Source organism: Rhineura floridana, chromosome 4, assembly GCF_030035675.1.
Source record: "Rhineura floridana isolate rRhiFlo1 chromosome 4, rRhiFlo1.hap2, whole genome shotgun sequence".
Classification (NCBI taxonomy): Eukaryota; Metazoa; Chordata; class Lepidosauria; order Squamata; family Rhineuridae; genus Rhineura; species Rhineura floridana.
The window spans coordinates 5,791,685-5,814,260 of NC_084483.1; the positions used below are offsets into that span (position 1 = coordinate 5,791,685).

The following is a 22,576-nucleotide window of genomic DNA, read 5'->3' on the forward strand; positions in this document are numbered from 1 at the left end:
ATCCTTTCCCCTTACAAATAATTAATACTTTTAAAGCGAGGTTGATGAATTTTGCCCATTTTTATTGACCCTGGATGTAAAAAAACCATGCATATAGAGTCGTATATGTTTTTACTAGCGTTTATCTATTTGCATATTGTTGACATATAAACCAATCAATACATATCTCTCCCTCTGAGCACACATATCGTAATACGTTCTCATTATGATCAATAAGTCAAGATCCACATTTACTCGTTTACTTATATGTATGATGTGCACCCATGCATGTCTGTGAATATTTTCCGAATGTGGATGTGTACATGTATAAATGTACGCAAGTATATTTATCTCGTGTGAGTGAGTGAGTGAGTGTGTGTGTGTGTGTGTGTGTGTGAGAGAGAGAGAGAGAGAGAGAGAGAGAGAATCATACTTGCGCGTGTATCGGGGGTGTGTGAGTAATTATATGCATCACCTATGTGTGTTCAATATGTCTCTGTGTTCTGTATAAACTCTGTAGATGGGAATGATTTTCCTCTGCGGCGGAGGTTTACTTCTCCCGCCTATTGTTCAGACAACAGATATAAGTTGCGATGGGAGAAGACCGTCGGCTTTGGCGTCTGTCCCCCATTTCCAATTATAGATGGATCATTACAGAGAGAGAAGTCCTGAGAAGCCAGACATCTGCTCTTCAGATGCACGCACTCGCCTCCTAGAGAACAGCCCGCCATCATGCTCTGGAAACTGGTCGAAAATGTCAAGTATGAAGATATCTACGAGGTAAATACAGAGATAAGATGCATGTTTGGGGCAACAAGAAGAGCCTTAGATTTAGAGAAGTGGGGAAGCGCCCGCTGATAAGTGTGGCTTTCTTTCCGCGAGACAGATGGGCGCGCGTACACAGAACCCCGCGCGCGAAAGGCGGTCAGGGACCACACGAACTTCGCGAAGCTGCCTTTGACACCGTGTACGTCAAAGAGCGGAGTCCTTTTTAGAAAGAAAGAAAGAAAGAAAGAAAGAAAGAAAGAAAGAAAGAAAGAAAAGCTGTAGGCATCAAAGAAGGGAATGATCTGGGGGATGGCAAGAAGCAACGCCAACGTCGTGGTCTGTTTAGATCTGGATGTAATTCGATTAAATGTAGCCTAATACCGAATGTAGGGATTCTTACATTTATTTTTTTAATGGAAACCTTGTATGGAACAGGGTAAGGTTTCATTTCCTTCTCTCCATTTTCATCCCGTGTTTTCAGTTCCTCGGCGGAGGAGACAGCCTAAACTGGTCCCTTCTTTCGGAGGTCCGGGGGAACAGCTGCTCGGTACGCGCGAGCCCAAATGCCCAGCGCCAGAGCGAGAGCGAGCGGAGGCGTCGTGGGAATGGCGCAGGGGAAAGTCTCTCTCTTTCTCGCTCTGCTTAGCTCCCCTTTCGGGACTTCGGGAGCCACCCAGCGTCCCTTCGATCCTTGCTCGGTCTCCTCGCGGATTTCGAGGGGAGGCGGGTTGCACTCCTTCGGAAAGACAGACCGCGCCGGTCGCCCAGGCGGGTCAGGAAGCGTTCCTAGTGTGTTGGCCCCTCTTTTCCTTGTTCCTGATCTCGGCCGGAGAAAGACAGAGAGCAAGAAACCGAGCAGCCTGCCCCTGTCCGCGGCCGAGACTTCGGCAGTGGGAGCCTGCAAGTGCGGCGAGGGGGGGCAGTTGGTTTGGGGGACCTGCTGGAGTGAGGTTCGGGGTGGGGAGAGCAAGGGGTGAGGGCGCCCAGCGGGCGATGGGCTGCGGAGTTGACCGCTCGCTTCCGAGGGAGGGAAAAGTCAGGAGGCTGCCAGCCGGGCCCGAGTGACTATGTCCAGGCTGGAGATCTGCGGGCCAGGTGACGAAGGGGCTCGGCTTTCCCAGGGAGACCCGCTCTCGCCTCGCCTGCGGAAGCCGCGGCTTCCCTCCTTCCCTGCAGCCCGGCGTCGGCGGAGCTCTGCCAGCGCCCGGCTCTGGGGAGGCAGCCGCCGCAGCCCATCCGGGCATGCTCGCCGGGTAGAGCGCCGGCGGCAGCCCCGGCCCAGCGACAGGAATGTCTCCGGGCTCTCCAGAGCTCCCGCCAGGCCAACACTGGCCGCAGACTCCGGCCCACCGGCGGGATTCGCCGCTCCCTCCTCCTACTCCTGCTCCACTTCTCCTCCGTCTCTCTCTCCCGCCGCCCGCACGCCCCGCGCCTTGCCTTGCCTTTCCCAAACGCGTTTCAAGCGACTCCCTTCCCCGCCTAGCCCGCCCGACCTTCTGCCGCGGAAAGTCGCCCCGCTCGGAGCCCCACTCCAGAGCCCCACTCCAGAGCCCCGCGCTCTCTTGCGGTTGTGTTGAGCCCCAGCTCCCTTGTACGTTGCGACAACCTCAGAGGTTACGGGGCCCCGGGCAGACCTGGGGAAGTTGTCCTTGGAAATGCCAGGACGGGAATCCTCATGCCGGGATTCTCTTGTCCTTTTGAAACGGACAATAGAGCCGCTCCCAAGGCAGCCGTATCGACTCAGAGGTACACGATGGTGTTCTCCTGCTTATTATACAGGCGATCTTTGTAATGTGCACTTTCAAAAAAATATAAAATGAAACCTCTGAAAGGGATCGGGCCGTCGCGTTTGACGAGGGCATATTTTCTAACGCGACACTTCCCCTCAAACAGCGGTCGGGGAGGAGTGCTCGGCTCGGCCAAGTGAGCGCGTGTCTTTAGGAAGGAACGTGAAGTTGAACTTTAACTGAGACGGCAGTCAGGCCAGTCGAGCGGGTTCTGGAAACATGAAAAAGGTTTTCCTGTAGCCCCTGGCTTTGCCTGGAAAACTGTAAATTTGGTATCCCTTCAAAAGCCGTTGCATACATTTAACATCTAGATGAAAATCGAGCGCTTTTTTGGCACCGCCAGAGGAAACGTGTGTTTGTGTAGCCGTCAGAGAGAGACTAGCAGGCTAAATAGAAGCCAAAAGCTCGGCACCGTTTATGTCCTGCTTTTCAAAACGACGACAATCTGTAATACTGGTAGCTTTTCAAGTGCTTAATTACTTCTGTAAACAAACAAATCGCGTTGACTGATTTTTTAAAAAATGGCAGGATGAAAGAAGCCCTTTCATTATTTGCTTTAAAAACTAGAACAAAAGCACCAAGGGCAATCGATTTTCATTCGTATTTGGGATGCATAATTAAATGTAAAAGAAGGAAATATGATTTTCCCCCTTCCCCTCTTTAGCCTCCAGCGTTGCTCCAGATCAGTTCCTTGCTCCAAATCAGCAGCGCCTCGTTTACACGCCTTCCTCTGCTCGAGCTAATTGAAGTTATGCCTCTTCCTCGCTCAACTTCTTCTTCTTCTTTTTGGGTCGTCCCTCTCCCTCTCCCTCTCCCCCAGCTCTGCCTCCGCCAGCCCCCTCGTCTGATTACATCTCGTAATTCTCCACTGAATGAACGTCATTTACAATACGAGGGGAGCTCTCGAGCTGCCTGCAAAGCCTTCACGCTCCATTTGGTCCTGCATTCTCCCTTTAAAGTCGTCGTGTAATATTAATAGTCATGAATATCAATTATTATGAGGCGTTGTAGGGAAGGAAAAGGAGGCTGGGGCACCGGAGCAGTCTGAACCTCGCCTTGGGTTGAAGAGGATTGCCTTTGGAAGCTCCAGGGGCGGGGACGGGCAGCCACCGAGAGGAGCCTTCCCAGTCTCTCGCTCGCTCTGCACATCTCTCTCACACAGAGAGCTTTCTCGTCCCATTTGGGGGGGGGGCTGGCTTTTCCCCCCCCAAATTTTTGTTTTGATGGATAGACTCGGAACTACCTGCAGCTGTTCTCCTGGGCGCACCACGTTCCTTTGCAGATCTCCTTGATACCTCCCCTCTCCCCATTCTACTTCTCTTGCTCGTTTATTTTTAGCTGTTTCCAGACTTTAAAAAAAAATTTTTTTTCCAGATGTTAGTCCACACCTATTCCGCCATGGTGAGTTGGGTCCGCGTTGTGATTTCAAACTGCCGGGTTTTCTCTCTCAGTCACCCTTGTCTCGTTGAACGCCCTTTGGCTCGGTAATTTCGCACAATAATTGGAGGAAGCTTGCAGCTGCTGCTTCAGTTTTGCATTGTGTTCTCGGTTTGAGGTGGGGGGTGAGGAGGGGAGAGAGAGGAGAAACTTTTTTTAAAAAAAAACACCCTTTGCTGTTGGGGATTTCACCTACATTTTATGGAATGGGGGGTTGTCTTTGCTTTTGGTCGAAATTCATAGCTTCGGATAATCAATCCTCTATTCAGAAAAATATTGATCTACAGCGTAATTCTTTTTCAAACATAAAGGATTGCCTTATTTTTTTTTAAAAAAAAACCTTTTATTTACTATAGCCTCGCCAAACACGCCTTTGTTTTCATCTAATATTTTCTTTTAGCAGGCGTGCATCGAATGTTGAGAAGGAGATTAAGAAAGGCCCTGCACTGGTTTAGTCTTCCCAGCACTTTCGTTTCGGTTTTGATTTCGGTTTTCATATTTCGGAATATTGTTTCATGTTCTTTTCTTAACTCTCCCTAACAACCTAGAAGGGCAGCTTTCCAGTTGTGTCACTGAAAAGCGAGCGGGTGCTTTGTCGTTGTTTTTCTTTTAATCAAAAAACTCTTCCTAGAACGATACATTGTTGAACAACATCAGGTTTGTTGCGAGGTACTGCGGGTAAGAGCCAGAAAATCCGTGCAGGAACTCGCTCCTTAGTGATGCAGTTAACGGGTTTTTAACTGCACTCATTTAAATCCAGATTTATATTTTATTTATTTTTTTGTTATCCCGGCTGCTGTAACAGAGTTCAATGGAAGCTTGAACCTTTAGAAAGGAAGCGGGAGTTCCTCCTCCATTTTCAAAGTTGTGGATTTTAATCCTGCTATTATGTATGCGATCAAGAGGAGAACTGAAACAAGGTCTAAGAAATGTAAAGCGTTCTCTGTGCTGGAAACGAGCGGTGGCATCGGCGATTAATATTATTAACAGGCGATTTAATAGAAACCTTTCGAACTGTTTTTTTTTTAATAAAGTGGATTTTAAATTTCCTCTCTCTCTCTCTCTCTCCCTCCCTCTCCCCCCCCCCGCCTCGTGTGTGATCTAGGACCGGCACGATGGAGTCCCCGGCCACAGCTCCAGGCTGTCGCAGCTGGGCTCCGTGTCACAGGGCCCTTACTCCAGCGCCCCTCCGCTGTCCCACACTCCGTCCTCGGACTTCCAGCCGCCCTACTTCCCGCCCCCGTACCAGCCGCTCCCTTACCACCAGAGCCAGGACCCTTACTCCCACGTCAACGACCCCTACGCCCTGAACCCCTTGCATCAGCCCCAGCAGCACCCTTGGGGGCAGAGGCAGAGGCAGGAGGTGGGCTCGGAAGCCGGCGCCCTACTGCCCCAGCCGCGGGCTTCTCTGCCGCAGCTCTCCGGACTGGACCCCAGGCGGGACTACCACGCGGTGCGGCGGCCAGACGTCCTGCTACACTCGGCTCACCACGGCCTGGACTCCGGCATGGGCGACGCCCTTTCTCTCCACGGCATCGGGCACCCGGGCATGGAGGACGTACAGGTAAGTCCTTCCGGGAGAAGCATCTCCGGCGCTCGGGTGTGTGTGCCTGCCTGCCTGCCTGCCTGCCTTCTCGCCCTGCTACGGAACCTCTCCCAGCACGTTTAATCCCGCAACACCCGCTTGGGAGAATGGTCGACACCGAGCCAAGATCTGTGGGGGAACAGAGCCCCAGCGGTCGGGCGGCGTGCACGTCTAGCGATCTCTGGCCTTTGGCTTGGGTTACTTCTTTTTTGGGAAAGGTACCCAGCAGGAAACGTTTGCCTCCCTCCTTCCCAGATCCCGCAACGTGTGGACAGCAAGCGTAGAGGACTTGCGACAAACTCTCTTGCAATCCCATTGACGTTGATGGGGCTGCGAACCACAGCCATGGATTTCTATCGGTGTACGGCAGAGGTGGGGAGCCTTCGGCCCTCCGGATGTTGCTGAAGGCAACTCCCATCAGCCCTGGCAGGCATGGCCAATGGGCAGGGATGAGGGGAGTTGTAGTTCAGCAACACGCGGAGGGCCAAAGGGTTCCCCGCACGCGGTGTCAAGAGATTAGCTGGAGTCACTGACACGCTCGGAGCCTGGAGGCCCAGCAGCCGCAGGCGCCTTTCATTTTGATGTAAGTCCCACTGAAATCAATGGCACTGACTTCCGGATAGATTGGGGGGGTGGGACCGCAAGAACTTCTGCCGATGAGATGTACAAATACCCAGCAGAGTCAGGATTCCAGAGTGTTTCGAAGAGGGGGGCAATTCAAAGTTTTGCTCTCCCTCCTCCCAAATCCCCATCTTGGCAGTCCTGTGAGTCTCTTCTCCTTGCTAGCGAGGAAGAAGTACTTCTTTACTCAGCGCATAGTTAAACTATGGAATTTGCTCCCAAAAGACGCAGTAATGGCCACCAGCTTGGATGGCTTTAAAAGATTAGACAAATTCATGGAGGACAGGGCTATCAATGGCTACTAGCCGTGATGGCTGTGCTCTGCCACCCTAGTCAGAGGCAGCATGCTTCTGAAAACCAGTTGCCGGAAGCCTCAGGAGGGGAGAGTGATCTTGCGTTCAGGTCCTGCTTGCGGGCTTCCCCCAGGTACCTGGTTGGCCACTGTGAGAACAGGATGCTGGACTAGATGGGCCACTGGCCTGATCCAGCAGGCTCTTCTTATCTTCTTATGTTCTTATGTTAAGAAAATTTCAGAGAACTATGTCAGGCAGCAAGTCGGGGACAAGCCCACATACAGTCTAGATAAACACTGTGTACCCGCACATACAAAAAATATATTTCAGAGGTCTGGATGAGACTTAATTTTCAGCTGCCCCTTTTCCCAGTCCTAAAGTCACGTGCTGTTTCTTGTTTGAGACAAAAGCCTCGCGCAGCTCATGTCGTGGCAAGAGGTGCCAGTGGGGAAAAGCACCCTACAGGGCCTCCATGACTTTCTGGCTGGTGGGCTCAGGGTGCTTCCTTTTCGGCCTATTTTCTGCAGGCCGCCTCTTTTCTACTAGTGCCTTTGTTTTATTTTGCACTGGAGACAGAGCCTCTGGATGCAGGGATCTTCCTGTCGCGGACCCATGTGTTTTGCATTTATTCCGTGGAAGCTTATCCTGATCAGTGCTTTAACTAAAAAGAAAAAAAAATCTTCCAGAACAAAAAAATAGTTAAATATAGATTAAACGGAAAAAGCAGGCCCACTGAATAGAGGGGGGTGTTCCCTTAGAAATTCCCCAGTCATAAGAAAGTATAATGTATCGTGTACTTTCAGGCGGTTTGTATTTACCAGCCTTTATGAAGGAAAGTAGAAGGAGCGTCATATTCTGAGCGTTTCAGTGTTTATGTGCGTGACGCAAGCTATCCAAATGATGTGAAGGACTTGGCAGGCCGGATTCTACGTTTTTCACTTAAGCGACTCTCCAAGTATGGTCATGGAGAGGATAGAACGAATTTCGCCTAATCGAGAGTGCATTAGAGTTGAATGGATGAAAGCCATCCATTCATGATGGAAGGCATGAAAAAAAGACTTTCTTGATAAAAGTCATGGCGTGATTCGTGTTCAGATTTTTTTTTAAAAAAAGCCAAACATTTATTTGAAAATGACTCCTCTGAGTTCGAATGCAAAGGAACAGACGACCAGATAAATGCCCACCTTGCATAACGATTGGAAAACAAACGAAAAATGAATAGCATCGAATACTGGAAGGGTTCTGCCCCCATTTTCAGGTGCTGGCTGACAATGGCGAAAAATGTGATAGGTGTGTAAATTTACAGATTCTCCCACCCCCCCAAAACCAACCCTTTTCTAGGCTAGAAACCACCCCTTTGAAACTGTCTAAGAGGCAACAGTTATTCTTAATAATGAAATTTGTGAGGAATGTACAGTTTTTGGAAGACAGAAGAAGTCCTGTGGCAGCGACCAAGATGAGGGTTGAGGTATTTGATAGGAATTTACTTTCGATGTGGCTTTGCTTCCAAGCGGATGTCCTAGAGAGAGAGAAATGTGCATAGTCTATCTCAATTGTGACTTGATTTGGGGGTGGGGGCTACACCATTGTAAACTAGATAAGAATAATCCAATATGCCTCGTACACCAAATCCAGAAGTTTATCAAAAAAACAAATCAGAGGGATCCGTTTTATTCAGTTTCTGGAATAACGAAAGAGGTTCAATGGGGGGGGGGGAGGATGCTGCTTGCTTCTCCCTCTCCCAGTTGCTTAAGCGACCTGAACAGGAATGAGTTTGACTGTAACAGGAAAAAAAAATAAGGCAAGTAGAGACGGGGGGGGGGTAATTAAGGAGAAAATAGATAATGATAGAAAACCAAGTCAAAGCCATGTGGGTGGAATCCATGGCCAGTGGATAGAAGGAAGTGGTCGAGAGAGAATTGGAGAAGTTTCTGTTGTTGTCAGTATGTTGCGTCTTTGGGAGCCTTAAATTCTGCCAGGTTCAGCCCGATCCTATGTATGTTTATTCCTTGAGAAGTGCGCTCCAAGTCAATGTCCTAAGGAGAGCAGCCTTGCAATGGCAGAACATGTGGGCAATTAGTAAGAAGTCAAGTACATAACAGAACATATATGAAACCATAAGCTTGTCAACAAAGTAATTAAGTAATCTTGTTATTTCTAATACTAAATAAATATTTCTTGGTTAAACAAAAGCCTGATTCCTTCAGCTGGGAAACACAAACCAGGGTGGATAGCAAGTAACCAAGGCTGAACAGTTGTATCAAATGGTGGCAGCGGCGGAGGAAAAGATATTGTATCCAGTACCACAGAGAAACCCAGGGCTGTAAGCTTCAGAGTCAAGAGGCTGCAGGGGGGGTTGGGAATTACCTATACCCATAGACACAAGGTATCGAGATAACCTGGCAGAGACTAAGGCACAGTCTAAAGGTTATAAGAGATACAGAGTGTTGGGTAGTAAGGCCTAGCAGGGGGATCTGTTGAGATCTGTGCTAGTGCTGTAAAGGGTAAGAATAAACCTGACGTTCCTGTCTGCTGGTAGCCACAGGTGAGAGCTTCACAGGTGGTGCTGGAGAAGGACGTCACCCACAACTCTGACATTGACCGCTCCTGTAAAGGGAAGATTTCCAAGCTGTCCTTAGATAGAAGTTCAGCCTGCCCAAATTTTCTTGGAAGTGAAGTTCTGCTGAAATAACCAGGGCTTGGCTTCCGAGGGAAAATATTGAGGACCAAGGTGTCAGTGACTGTGGTGCCACGGAAAGTTGCCCGCCAAGGTGAATTGGGGGTAGTGGCAATCTTTGCCTAGTGTGAAATTTATTTCGGAGAAAAATTCGATCCAGTTGAGAGAGCGTTCTTCCAAACTTTAGCCAGGATCCTGGCACAACTGAGCAGTTTTAAGTCCTGTTGACTTCAGTGGGAGAGATGAAGGGACAGGCTTGCACCAATCTCAATGGAATCAAGAGACACTGTGCTTCATTGTGGCTAGGTCGTGGGTGTAAATATTGTTAAAGAGAGGGAAAGACTGCTTAACAAATCAATTTACTCTTGAGCAACCGTATTAGATGCGAATGCTCCACTGTAAGCGTAGAGTGTTCTGTAAAGTATATTCTTAATGGTATGTTTGGACGGGTTTCACATCATAGCAATGTATATAAAATTAATACCTGCCTTAGTTGAATTTATGAACTCTACTAGAGCTAGATGTTGATTCTTAGTTTGCTTGATGATGGATCTCCTTGATAAATAGCACTATTGCCAAACTGTTTTCGCGGGAATACTTTATAAATGATTAGCAGTCATTATCTTTTATTAGACCGAGCATGCTCTCGTTTAATACCTTGAGTGCATATGTGTAATTAAAGTGTACCCCTATGTAACTAAGGTCTCAGGTGGATGATCAGAAATTTGTTTCTTCTTAAAGTCCCTAATAAATTAAGATTTGAAGGGGAGATCGATGAAGAGATAGTTATGATATATGCAAGTTGTATGCTATTAATATGTCTGCAGTTGCTCCTTTATCTTGAATTAAAAATGAAATTTGATGTATTCATGATGGCAAGTATGATATATTCAAGGGCTTAATTTTTTCCAGTGATATATTACGGGTTAATATTGACGTATTTCCTGAAGTATGCAACTGTTCTCTCATTAAGTACGTAAGTGTAGGTGTTCACAAGTGCAGCCGAAGTATTCGGATTTCTGCCATTTAACGCTGCTATCCTAAATCAAACTGAAATCAACCAGACTTACTTCGCAGTAATGTTAATCAGAATTGGGGTCTTCACTTGACATTGATGGCTTTGACATATTTTCAACAGATTACTTCCGCTCGTAGATCAGATTAGCCCCGGGCTGAGATTCCACAAAATACTTTTTGTCGCAGCAAGCCTGAAGGTGATGCGTTCTTAGACATCTGAACTCGGAAATAAGCCCATTGAGTTTGGTGGGGCCTTTTCAGTGGGACCTTTCATAGAGGAGTAGACTTGCGCGGGTCCTGTAAGCCCATCGAGTCCAACCCCCTGCTCGCTGCAGAAATCAAACTTGCAGAAGTACTTGAAAAGATGCCCCGTTGTAATGAACGGTGCCGACTTCGGAGTCGTGTATTTAAAGAAAGATCACAGTGATACTGATATGTTAGCCTGGCTGAAATCAATGGGGGCTCCTTCCGAGTAAATCCATTCAGAATTGAAGTGTGACCTTCCTCCGTGTATTGCTCTGGGTATGTCAGGTGACGATTAGTTTTTCTTTCTTTCCTTCTTTTAAAAAAAGAAGAACCTCTCCAAATGTGTGTTGCTGAGACTGTCCAAAACCAATCCCGCCCCCCCGTCTGCCTTCCACATTCCCCGCCTCCTCCCCCCCCCATCACCGCCTCTTCTGACAGGCGCTGGGGATGCAAAACTGAAGTTGCACCAAAGCACCCCAAGTCAAGCAACCCCCGGTAGCACTTTTAACTCTAGACATCTCGTAATTAAAAGTCTGAATTGTGTGGGCGCGCACCCGCGCGTCTCTCTCGCCATGTTTCCGCATGCAGTCCTAATTAAATCTTTACGATCCTCTCTGTGACTATTAACTGCCAGCATGCTGCGCGAATATCCTGTACAAAAACCCAGCAGGCGGCCGTAATTAGATCGAAAAGCAGACAAGACTCTTCTCATTAACTACAACAACTCCGCCACGTTGCTGATGAGGAGGGGAGCGAAGAGTGTGAGGAACCGGTGCACAGGAGGAGCACCTCGCACCGTGCCGCCTCCGAAGGGCACCCGACAGGCGCCGTCAGAGCACAGTCCCCCCCTTCGGTGGCAGTTAATCCGGATTAATGCCCAACCCGCCCTCTTGCTTGAGCGAAAGCGGTTTAGGATGTCTGTCCCCTGAAAAAGAGCTTTGAGCGGGGAGGGGGAAAGGGTTAGGAGTATTCGTGAAGAACTGTGGAGTGGGGCTCTGCTCAGAGCCGACGTACTGCGGATAAAAGCCTGGGGGCGGCGGCGGCGGCGGCGGCGGCGGCGGCGGCGGCGGCTGTCTTCCGCTCCTAGCTCTGGGAGATCTCGGAGAGGCGCACGGCTGACGGCTTTGCTCTTCAAAGTCCGCCCGGAATTGCCGCGGGGCGTTCTGAGATGACTGGTCTTTATTGAGGGATTTGGGGGTAGGAATGACACCCCACAACGCTCCCAGTAAAGACGGAAAACATGTTATGCCGTTCTCTCGGGCATCGGCTGCTGTGCACCAGGAGCTGTCTAGTCGCTCCTTCTTTTACAGCACCGCCCGAAACGTGGTTTACTCCGAGGCCAGTCCCACTTACTCCCAAGTGAAGGCGCATTAAGCTTGCCAGCGAGGTAGCTAATGGAGGAGACGGAGCCAGTGAATGAACCTGGGCCAGCATGATTGAAGGGCCCTCCCCACCCGTTTGGCTCATTGCCCTCCCCACCCGTTTGGCTCATTGCCCTTTGGTGCTTTTTCAAGCTGAGAGCCCCCGAACACTTCTCGGGGAAGCTCGTTAAAGAAATAATCGATAGGGCCAGCTTCCAAGTAAACGAGTTCGGGACTAGAGCGGCAGCCCTGATAGCCAGGAGCCGGTGTGACCCAGATATGCAAAAACCCTGGAATGGCATCAAGTGTGCGGTGCCCACCCTAAGCAGACAGATTCGGAAATCCGTGTATGCAATAGGAAATCAACTTAAATCGAATTAGGCAGCAATCCTCTCAGCCTCATGAAAACCCTATTCATAGGGTCGCCATAAGTCAGAATCGACTTGAAGGCAGTACCTAACCCAATTTATCTGGGAATCGACCCCGCTGAATTCACTAGGACGTACTTCGGAGTAAACACGGTTAGGACTGCGCTCTGAAAACTTAAGCTAAAGTACTTGGAATTAAACCCAGACAGAGAATCCGGCTCCCTGAAGTAGGAAGGATCGAATGCAGGACACTCCCAGCCCAAAACGTTTTCTATGCTGTATGTTTTATATATATGTGTGGGGATTTGTTTTGCTTTCATTTAGCACAGAAGCATAACGGTTTTGTACTGGTTGTTTAAATAACTGTGAAGGGGGGTCCTGGTCCTTGATAAAGAGTTTGGCTTGAAACAGACTCGGTCTTCCACAGCTCGTGGGAAAGAGTTCAACTGACTGGCGGGTGAGCGCGCGTGGGGGGTCGCTCTTCTGAAGGGGGGCTCCGCTGCATCTTTGAAGATTCTGACGGTATTTCCATCCACGGGGACTTCTTACTAAGGTCGGGGCAAGAAGTGTCATTAGCTTTCCCGGGGGAATTAAGGCCGCAAGGCCAGGCACACTAAGGTGCAAGGCAAACCCGCGGGAAGAAAGCCTCTTGCTCATGATCGCGTGGACAAGACGGCAAGCCTGGTTTCACTTCGGACCGTACCACGCCAGGTTGCGAGTGGGTGCTCTGCTCTCCTGCAACGCAATTCTCGCAGACAACTCCGTGCCATGATGAAAAATTCGAAGCTAGTCTTCTCCCTTCTGTGCTAGTTTTCTATGTGCAGGGACTCTTTGGAATGGGCGAACTTTACCTATGCGAGCCCCCATCCACTGTTGCCTATAGCGGTACCGTCCAGACACCGCTTTACCACTCTTGGGCCTGACAACCAGGCCTGGGTGGGGTTTACTTCCGAGTAAGTTCATAAGGCCAGCACAAGCAACGAGTAAACAAAACCCAGCCCTTCGCGCTTTGAGACCTCATCTGCTCGTGCAGCTGGAGAGTGTGCTGAAGCACATACTCTGCTTGCTCGTGGGCGGTAGGATCGCGTCCTCCTCCTCTTCCTGCTGAACCAGCGCGGCTCTGAGATCAAAGGGGAAATGAGACGCTCGAGGGGCGTCGATGGACCTGGCTTTGTCCGACAGCCTCTTTCAGTCGCCTGTAACACTGTCGATGGACTATTGTCCCCCATCCCACCTACTCTGCTTCGCTTTCTCCCCCCACCCCGAAAGGGTAAGTAAGTCGTTCCAGCAGGCGAAGAGCTGGACAACAGGGATTTATTATTAAACATATGATATGCGTGCCTGCTGGCCTGCAGCTTTTACTTATGGTTGCAATCCGAAGCATGCTTACTTGGAAGTAAGCTAGATTGGGTTCTGTAACGCTTGCTTCTAAATAAACACATCTAAGGTCCGGTTGCCTAAATCGGTGTACACAGAACGTAGTAAATCAACGATTTTTGAATTATGAGAAAGTGCGACCTCTTTTGCCTTCTTTCTAACAAAGCGAGGAAAACCGAACTCTCTGGTTCTTGTTTCGTGAGAATGAACCCCTGTTGAACACAGCGGGATGTACTTCAGAGTAAACAGGGGTAAGAGGGGAGCAAGCATTTTCAGGAGGTCTTTCTTCCACCTAAACATGCACAGAAATGAAGCCTCAGTACAGTGGATTTGTCGCATTTGTGATTTTTTTACTGTCTGGCTAGGGCAAATAAAGGACTACTATGAAAGCTTGAGGGAATGAAGTCGGTGTATTATTGATGCTTTGTTTGGCTTTTTTAACAAAAGGGGGGGGAGTCCAGATGTTTTGCACCTTACTACTAGATCGTCTAATTTGGGAGCGCTTCATTTCCATGTCCACTTAATAAGAAGCACCTTCCTTTCCCTAGTGAATTAATATAAATGGTAATAACAGGAATTCCAGATCCTGGGCGGGCGTGATATCGTGTGTGTGTGTGTGTGGATATGTTTATGTGTACGTGTACGTTCTATTCTGAGAGCCAGTCAATTTGAATAGTGATTCCCCCCTCTTTTTTGTATTCATAGTCAGTAGAAGATGCCAATAACAGCGGCATGAACTTGTTGGACCAGTCTGTCATCAAAAAAGGTATGAAAAACATTTCAGTAGTGCGTGTGTGTGTTTTCAGAGTTTGGGGACAATTGACACTCTTTCCAAGTCAGCACGAATATCCTAATCTTGTTTTCTTGGCGGTACATTCCACTTGTTCCAGAGGGGCTTACTCAGGTGTAAACGTGGATAGGACTGAGTTGCGCGCTTAATGTCGAAGACCAAAACAAACAGGTTTGTTTGGTAGAAACGAACAGGAGGCATGGAGAGACGAATAAAGACAGGTTTTATTTTATTTTATTTGAAAAAGGAGGTTTGAAGTAAGCTTCTCTTGTCCTGCCTGGGTGACGATATTTATAAGCAAGGAAACGTACATCTCATGGAACTGCAGCCGTGATCCTCAGAACACGTGCTTCACGAGCCTAAGGAGGAAGCAGTCTCACTGTGCAATGGGGCTTATTCCCAAGCACATTTAGGAAAAATGCTAGCCTCGGGCTATATTCTTGTGCACTTTAAGTTGGGAGTGAACCCCACTGTAGTCATCGAGAGGACCGTCCCTGTAAGGATTCATAAGCCCCGGCTGTTGATTGGCTGTGTCTTTGAAACTGGTGGAACTATTTTCCAGGCAAATGTTTGGGGGATAGTGATGTTAAGTGGCGTGAAAGGAGCTTGCTTCTAAGTGAGATACTTCTCTCGGTGCGGGAATGAAATCCAATCTTGCCATTGAACTCCTCCACTCAGAAAAGCAAAGTCGAGCTGAGGAACTGCCACGGGGTCTTTGACAATACTCTTTTACACAGAACAATGGAGTTTCTAAAAAGAAAATCCCCAGGGTCCTTTGCAGTTGGGATTCCGGCCTCCCGTTATATTTATTCTGTGCTGCTTGACCTAAAAGCCGCAATCTTATACACAACTTGGGGGTAGTGGTGGTGGCGGCTGCCCTATTGAACCCAGTGAGACAATTCCCGAGTAAACGTGCGCGGGATTGGGTGTGGCATTAGCTCGCTTGTAAGGTGTTTTCCCAGAGCTTGGACACACACTCTTATCATTAGGAAAAATGCGGGGTGGAGGAGGGCGTGTCACGGATCACACATGCTCCATTAAAATACAAATCTACACACGCACGCATGATTTAGGGTAAGCACAGTTTCGCCCCATACTGTTAGCGGGAATGTGATATTAACAAATGGTTGCAATCTCTTGTACAGCTGTAAGCAAAATAATTAACTAATTAAACTAATTAAATGTAATTACAATAACTCATTTTGGGCGTATTGCAGCTGCTTTCCCCGCCCCCCCCCCGCCCCCCCCTTTGAATTTCTCTGACAGACTCTTGAAGGCCTGGGACGCTCATCGCGCTAGGCCAATAGACATTAAACAGACCTTACTCAACGAAGACGAGAAAGGGGCGCGCTGTCTTTTAACTATCTAAGTAGTTAGTATTTCTAGATCCAGTTTTGAACGGCGCAAGATTGTGCATGATAGCAGTGGCCTTTCCGCTTACTAAAGGCCGGCCCCTATTGTCGGGGCTCCTCTTACTCCTAATAAACTCTCCAAGAGTTCTCCGAGGACTTTCTTTGCCCCGCCCCCGCTTAGCAGAAAACTCACAAACAACCCGCGCGACTGCCGTCCTAGATACTGACCTTGGAGGTCTTTTCACTGAAATCCACAGACACTGCACTGCCCCCATAATGCAATGGCGGGGGTGCAGCTTGTTCACTAAGCAAATGAGTTCAGGATGAAGTATTCACATGTATTTCAAGGCTGAATTGCGCGGCTTTTTTTAAAAAATCGGATCTTTGTAGCCCCAGGGTAATACGGAGGCTCAGAAACGGAGCTGCAGGCGCTGTAATTTCTACTGCTTTCATCACAAGGCAATGCATGGCATGCGCGCACACTCCTCAGTCAGTCTGAATTCGGTGCGACTGAATCCTACTGGATCTACTGCGGATGACCTGTAAACATTTACATGGGAATAAGCCCCCCACACACAAAAATGGGAGGGGACCTGCTCCCCAGTCATCTTCCATAGAATACTTACTGCCTTGGTAAATTGTAACTGTACTGCCTTCAGGTCGATTCCGACTTATGGTGACTTTTCTTTCGGTGCGAATGCTTTCAGGTGCGAATGCTCTTCAGCCGGCCTGCTTATTTCGCCGGAGAGCGCGGTGTGCGGTAGATATGGTCTCTGTCCGCGGAACTCATACGGGCGTACATAGATTTCTCTCGGTACTTCCCCGCTAAATGATGCCCAACTTGCAGGCCAGTTTCGGCAACGTTGTCTCGCCTGGGTGAGAGTTGCTCCCGGGCGCAGGAAACTTGCGATGTGCCCTCCCTACGCTGGCCTCTGCCCTTGGCTGGAATAGAGCCCCCTCGGTCCCCTGGAATCGTGAAGAGTGCCCGCCCTGAACTCCTGGACAGTCCGATCTGTTAGCCTAAGTTTGTTCCGAAGTCAGAGTTCAGTGGGATGTTAACAAGCCTGCTTGGGCGGAAAGTAACTGAAGATTTGATCGAAAGGCGGGGTATAGCTTTCGGCAGTAAATCAGTCAATTTAGGGCCGCGGCTGTAAGGGACTGAAGCAAATGCAACTACCGTCTGCAATCCAATACATGTCTACTCAATGGGACTTGCTCCCAGATAAGTGTGTTTTGGACTGCAGTTTACGCCAAGGCGATCTGGGAGGGTGGTGGAAAATAAGGATGAGGTTATTTAGCAGGGGTAGCGCTGCCACCAGCCCCACCCAACATAGTCAGTATTCAGGGATTATGAGAGTTGGAGTCCCACAGAGTTTGGAGAACACCAGTTGGCTTCTCCCTCTATGGCCGCCTTTTGCCCGGTAATCCGCCCAGTCTCGCTTAATCCTAAGGAATCCAGCCCCCCACACACACCACATACATATCGTTGAACAGGCTTGTCTAACTAATCTCGCTGTTGATAGCACACACCACGATCCTCAGCATTTTCAGTTATAGCGCAATCCTACACAGGTCTGCTCAGAAGTGAGCTTCATTGAGTTCAATGGGGCTTACTCCATGCGGATGTTATTTGCATGGTAGGCCGACGCTCCTAGAACCGAATCCCATTGGCCTCTCTTTTCCTTTTGCCTTTTCGAATAAACATCTAGGAGTAAGTTGGGGGTCGGCCTGTTGGGATATCTGACCCATTAAAAGCCGTGGGACTTAAATGTCTAAATAAATGCGTTTATCATCCCTGTCCAGACTTCCATCCACTACTCTAAGAAAGTCACGCGTGTAGCGCTTTTGAAACCAAATGAGTAGACGATCATTTTCTCCCCTCTTCTACACAGGTGCGTTTCAAAAGCCCTGGGAATGTCAGTTTTCCTCGCAATAAGCCTTACAATGGAAACTTTCCGGAGAAGGGTGGCTTTCCTTTCTCGCTGAGCCGGACGACTTAAGCAGATTCTGGAAAAGGTGGGGGGGGGCGACGTGTTTGGGGTGGGGGAGAAGGCTGTTCTCATCCTCCCGGCTGAACCCCAACGGGAAAGAAGGGAGCCCCTCCAAGAGCAGCCCTGTCAACTAAATGGGGACGGATAGAAACCTGGCGCGACTCTTCCCTCATTCCACAGAGCTGTTCCCATTTCTCTAGGACAAAAATATCCCACTGCCACCAGAGATGCGACACAAAGATAAATTATTAAGCCAGACCGCTCATCCCTCAGCGCCTACATCTTCTGATCTTCGAGGCCTCTGAAAGGAATGGCGATATCTGTCATCTTTTATTGCCTCGTTGGCCCCAGTGTGACACACTTCCCCTCCCCCTTTCCTCTTGACTTCATGTGAGGGGGAGGAGAGGAAAGACGGACAGGATATCGGCTTCTTTCCTTCTTGTCGTCTTTCTACAACTCCCATCAGCCCTAGCCAGCACGGCCAATGGACAGGAATTGTAGTCCAGCAACAGCTGGGGACCCAAAGGTTGGGAAAGGCTGAACTAGAGAAAAATTCACGTAACACCTCACTCCGGCCTACATCGAGTTGGTGGCAACTTCCATTGGAATGGCCCCATGGAGAGAGGAGGTTGGCACGCCCTTGCGGGATGCTGACGCGCTGCCTTGCAGGTGAATGACAAGCCCTCGCAGATGAAAGGGCTCGTCTCACCCAGTTCCGTTTCGACGCAGACAGTTCACACGTGCAGCTTATACCTGCGGCCCAGGAACCCCCCTTTCGGATCTGGATGCCAGTTTCTTTTGCTGACGTCTAGTTCCTTTTGCAGCAGCAGCAGCAGCAGCAGCAACAAAAGACGAACCTCATTTCTGTGCGCTGCCCACGCCTGTGTGTATTATTGACTCCAAAGACCAATGAGTAGTTTGGCTGAAAGTCCCTTTAGTTTGATTGATTTAGGGTACAATCTTAACCCCGTTTACCTGGGAGTGAACCTCCTTGAATTCAATAGAGTGTGTATTAGGATTGCAGCCCAGCCCAGCTTTCACAGGGACTGGAGCCTTAAGTGCACTTACTAGAGCAGCCTTTCCCAACCAGTGTGCCTCCAGATGTTGTTGGACCACAACTCCCATCAGCCTCAGCCAGCATTGCCAATGGTCAGGAAAGATGGGAATTGTGGTCCAACAACATCTGGAGGCACACTGGTTGGGAAAGGCTGTGCTAGAGAGTAAACCCCACGGAGTTTAGTAAAAGTGCATTGGATCGAATTGTTCATTTTACCCGCTCTTCCTTCTCAGGCTTAAAGCTTGTCTTCCTCGAGTGTCTTCTTGTGATTGTTGGCTTCTATTCCGCCCTTCCGCCCTGCGTCTCCTTATCTGGAACGGAAGTCAACAGAAGGGTTGTCTGTATTCCACCCTCCCCTCTTCTCTCTCCGTTCCCGGGCTGAGGCGCTCGCCTCCGTCGCAGAAACACAATATGTGCGAGCGGCGCAGCCTCCCTCCCTCGCTCCCTCGTTGTGTTTGCGATCTCGGCTGCCTGACATTTCTGCGGTAATTTAGTTAAGAGGAAATGAGTTGTTCCCAGTAGAGAGAGCAAACGAGTGGAGTGGAGGTAGCCAGCGTGATAAATGGCTCTTTCATTTGGAGATCTCCAGAGCTCGTTTAAGGCTAATTTTCTGTATTAGCCCCCTTTGAGCTATTAATGCAATAGGCAGGGACCGTGGCCCCTCGCCTCTGAGCTGCCCCATTAGAGCCAGCCTTCAGCTGCCAAGCCGGCTCTCCATTGCCGGGGCGGGGGGGAGGGAGAGAATGTAATGAAAGGTGCTTTCCGTTGTTGCGTGCACAAGAGGGCGGGGGAAGCGGCTCCTCATCTAAAGTGGCAGAGGGTGGTTAATACGATTTGAAGGGGGCTGGTCAATGAGCAATCAATAAAGTAATAATGAGAGGGATGCGGTACATTAACAGGCTAAAAATCCAACGAGACATTAAAAAATCATTCCTAACTCGTATTTCCATTAAGGCAGGCGGAGGGAGGCCGCCGCCGCCCCAGCTACACGCGGGACTGAGGTCTAGAGGCGGAAAGCGTTACGCCGGATCTCCTGAATGAGAGTTGCCACCTTCCAGGCGGCTTTGAATGCCATTGCGTTCAGCCATGTTGACAGCCAAATCCTCCCCGGGCTTCCTCGGGAGTAAATCCTCAAAAGCACTTTCCAAGTAACGGTTGGCAGTGTCGGGATGCAACTCAGCGTTCTGGTGATAGGACTGCAGTTTTTACTACAGGGAGCCTAGGCACGTTTGGCGAACTCATTGCAGCCCCCCCCCTCACTCCTCTGAGATTGAGGCTGCAATCCAGTACACACTTCCCCGGGAGTAAGTTCCACTGAAGCCAACTGAGCTTCCTCCTGAGGTGATAAGTATTGGATTGCAGCCAAAATGCGGGTTAGAATCCTCACTTCACATATCAGGTAAAAGGTAATGGTGTCCCTACACTTGTAGTGCCAGTCGTTTCCGACTCTTAGGGTGACGTCTTGCAACGTTTACTAGGCAGACCGTATATATGGGGTGGGATTGCCAGTTCCTTCCCCGGCCTTTCTTTACCCCCCAGCATATGTCGGGTACTCATTTTACCGACCACGGATGGATGGAAGGCTGAGTGGACCTCGACCCCTTTTACCGGAGATTCGACTTCCTCCTTCCTTTGGAATCGAACTCCGGCAGTGAACAGAGCTTCGGCTGCGTTACCGCTGCTTACCACTCTGCGCCACAGAGGATCTTAACTCACATATCTCAGAGTACAGTCGAAATGAAGGCCACTTTTGTAACAAACTGTGAGCTACCCTGACCGTTGAGTATAAACTTTTTACACGCCTTGTAACTATCATTACTTTAATGTAAACGCAATTGTTTCCAGCAGAGTTTATTACTGATTAGGGGGTCCTTAGCACTGCCGGCTTCCATGCGGTTAAGAAGAGTAACTAACCCGGGTTAACTACGCTAGTCAATTGGTTATCTGTTGGACCGTCGTGTCGCTGTTCCTTCTGCCAGGACACACGCTTTCCCCTGCTGGAGAAAAATGGATGTGTGAACCCTGCCCTGGCAAGGTTCCCGATTAGCAACTGAGCGTAGGGAATAGAATTCCTCCCAGCAGCCGGAAAGATGCATTGTGAGACTGGGGAAAGCCCCGCCACACCTAACAGTTTTTCAACCGCACATACTACAAGGGGCTAAAAGGCTCGATTAAGCGGCGTTTTGATTATGCACCCCCACGGTCACTTGAGCAGTAAAGAGAGGGGGACATCGTCTGTCTGGAGTCCTGAGCCATGTGTGTGTGGGGGGTTGCCTTCTGCTGTACATTTATTCCACTATTATTCCACTTTACACAGTCATGGCTTCCCCCAGAGAATTCTGGGAAGTGTAGTTTCTGAAGGGTGCTGAGAGTTGTTAGGAGGCTCCTTTTCCGCTCACAGAGCTACATTTCTCAGAGTTCACTGGGAAGAGGGACTATTAAACCATTCTGAGAGGAACTTGTGTATAAGAGTAGATGAGTGATCAGATCAACATTGGTTAAGACTATCACGAAAGAAGCCCCCCCTCTTTTTCTCTCTCTACTATTTTTCAAGGAACGATGAAGGAAATATACCTCCCCTGCATCCCTGGAAAGTATACTCCTTCGAGAAAAGCTACTTTTGACTGCACCTGTGCAGGTATGGCGGGTTAAAACTTAAACCCTTTTGCCCGGCAGACATTGAATGTGGCGCACCCAACCGTTTCCTTCAAAATGAGGCCATGGTTCACCCCGTGTGGAAAGGGCAAGGCCTGGCTTTCGGTCCCCAACACTAGAGTCGTATAACTTGGGATGATCTGCCACAGAGGTGGGGGTGGATTGGAGGCCTGCCTAAAACACATTTGCAGGAGAAGCCCCACACCTGCCTAAAACCGCGCTCTAAGAAGTTCCAACCCCTCAAGAGAAGGGCAGACCAACTCCCAGCCTACTAAACAAGGGAGGAACTAAATCTCAATCTGGAATGTAAAGAGACAGACCGAAGCAACTGGCTGCATCAGGCAATGTTCACTCAGATCTGTGGCGATGTTAACTATCGCGTCAACGGCACTGCAGGAGCGGAGCCGAGTCCGATAGCCTCATTGAACTCGAGAAAGCTGTCATCTCTTGTCCTTTTCGGTCTTTTTCTTCCAGTGGCTGAGCGATGGAAGGCTGTGACCTTCTTTTGCATGGTGTTCAGTTCCATTGGAATCTGTGCGATATTTCAAAGTAGTATTTTAGGAAGGAATCATAAACCGGCTTGAATCGAAATAACTAGCCAGGTTAATTTGAGAGTGTGTAGGATTAATAGGATTCCGTTCAGTTAAAATGGATTTATCAGTATGAGTTTACGGGATTGAAGCCTTGGTAGTCAACCTCAATGTGAAACATACTTTTTAGTCCTTGGGGAGGCACAATAATATGAAACTGGGAAATAAATTTCTCTGTATCCTTAGTGGTTTATGTAGTAAACATTTGTTTTTGCAGATTTATTTATTAAATGAATACCTGGCCTTTCCTTCTAGAAGAAGCCCAGGGGGGCACTGACTTGGAAGTAAACGGACTTGGAAGTGTGTGTGTGTGAGAGAGAGAGAGTGAGAGTGAGAGAGAGGGGATGCTTTTTCAGAACGTCTACAGCAGGGCTGGATAACCTGTGGCCCTCTAGAGATTGTTGGACTACAACTTCCACCTTCCTTGCAGCATGTCCAATGGACAGTGCTGATGGGAGATGTAGCCCACAACCTCTGGAGGGTTACAGGCTACCCAGCCCTGGTTTAGTTGGATTTTGGATCTTGCTTAAATAGTTTCTTCAAAGAAATGTGAGTGCCACACACCGAAGGGCCACAACGTACCCTTCGAATGCTTAACTGGCAGCTGAAAACCGTCAGACTTACT

General features: G+C 49.1%; 1 protein-coding gene across 8 annotated transcripts in view; it reads left to right on the top strand.

Moving 5' to 3' along the window:
* Positions 1–506: 506 nt before the first annotated feature.
* Positions 507–22,576, top strand: part of TFAP2B (transcription factor AP-2 beta) — a 74,006-nt gene continuing 51,936 nt past the window's right edge. For 5 of the 8 annotated variants that reach the window (XR_009762094.1, XM_061622301.1, XM_061622302.1 and 2 more), the window contains exons 1-4: positions 507–759; positions 1,229–1,294; positions 5,077–5,535; positions 14,222–14,282. Coding sequence is in view for 7 of the 8 variants with exons in the window: in XM_061622301.1 (XP_061478285.1) it covers positions 712–759; positions 1,229–1,294; positions 5,077–5,535; positions 14,222–14,282 (634 nt within the window). In the remaining variant the exon portion in view is untranslated. Of the gene's footprint in view, positions 760–1,228; positions 1,295–3,607; positions 3,936–5,076; positions 5,536–14,221; positions 14,283–22,576 lie in introns of those variants that run through there. The other 3 variants (XM_061622303.1, XM_061622306.1, XM_061622305.1) reach the window with 3 other exon arrangements.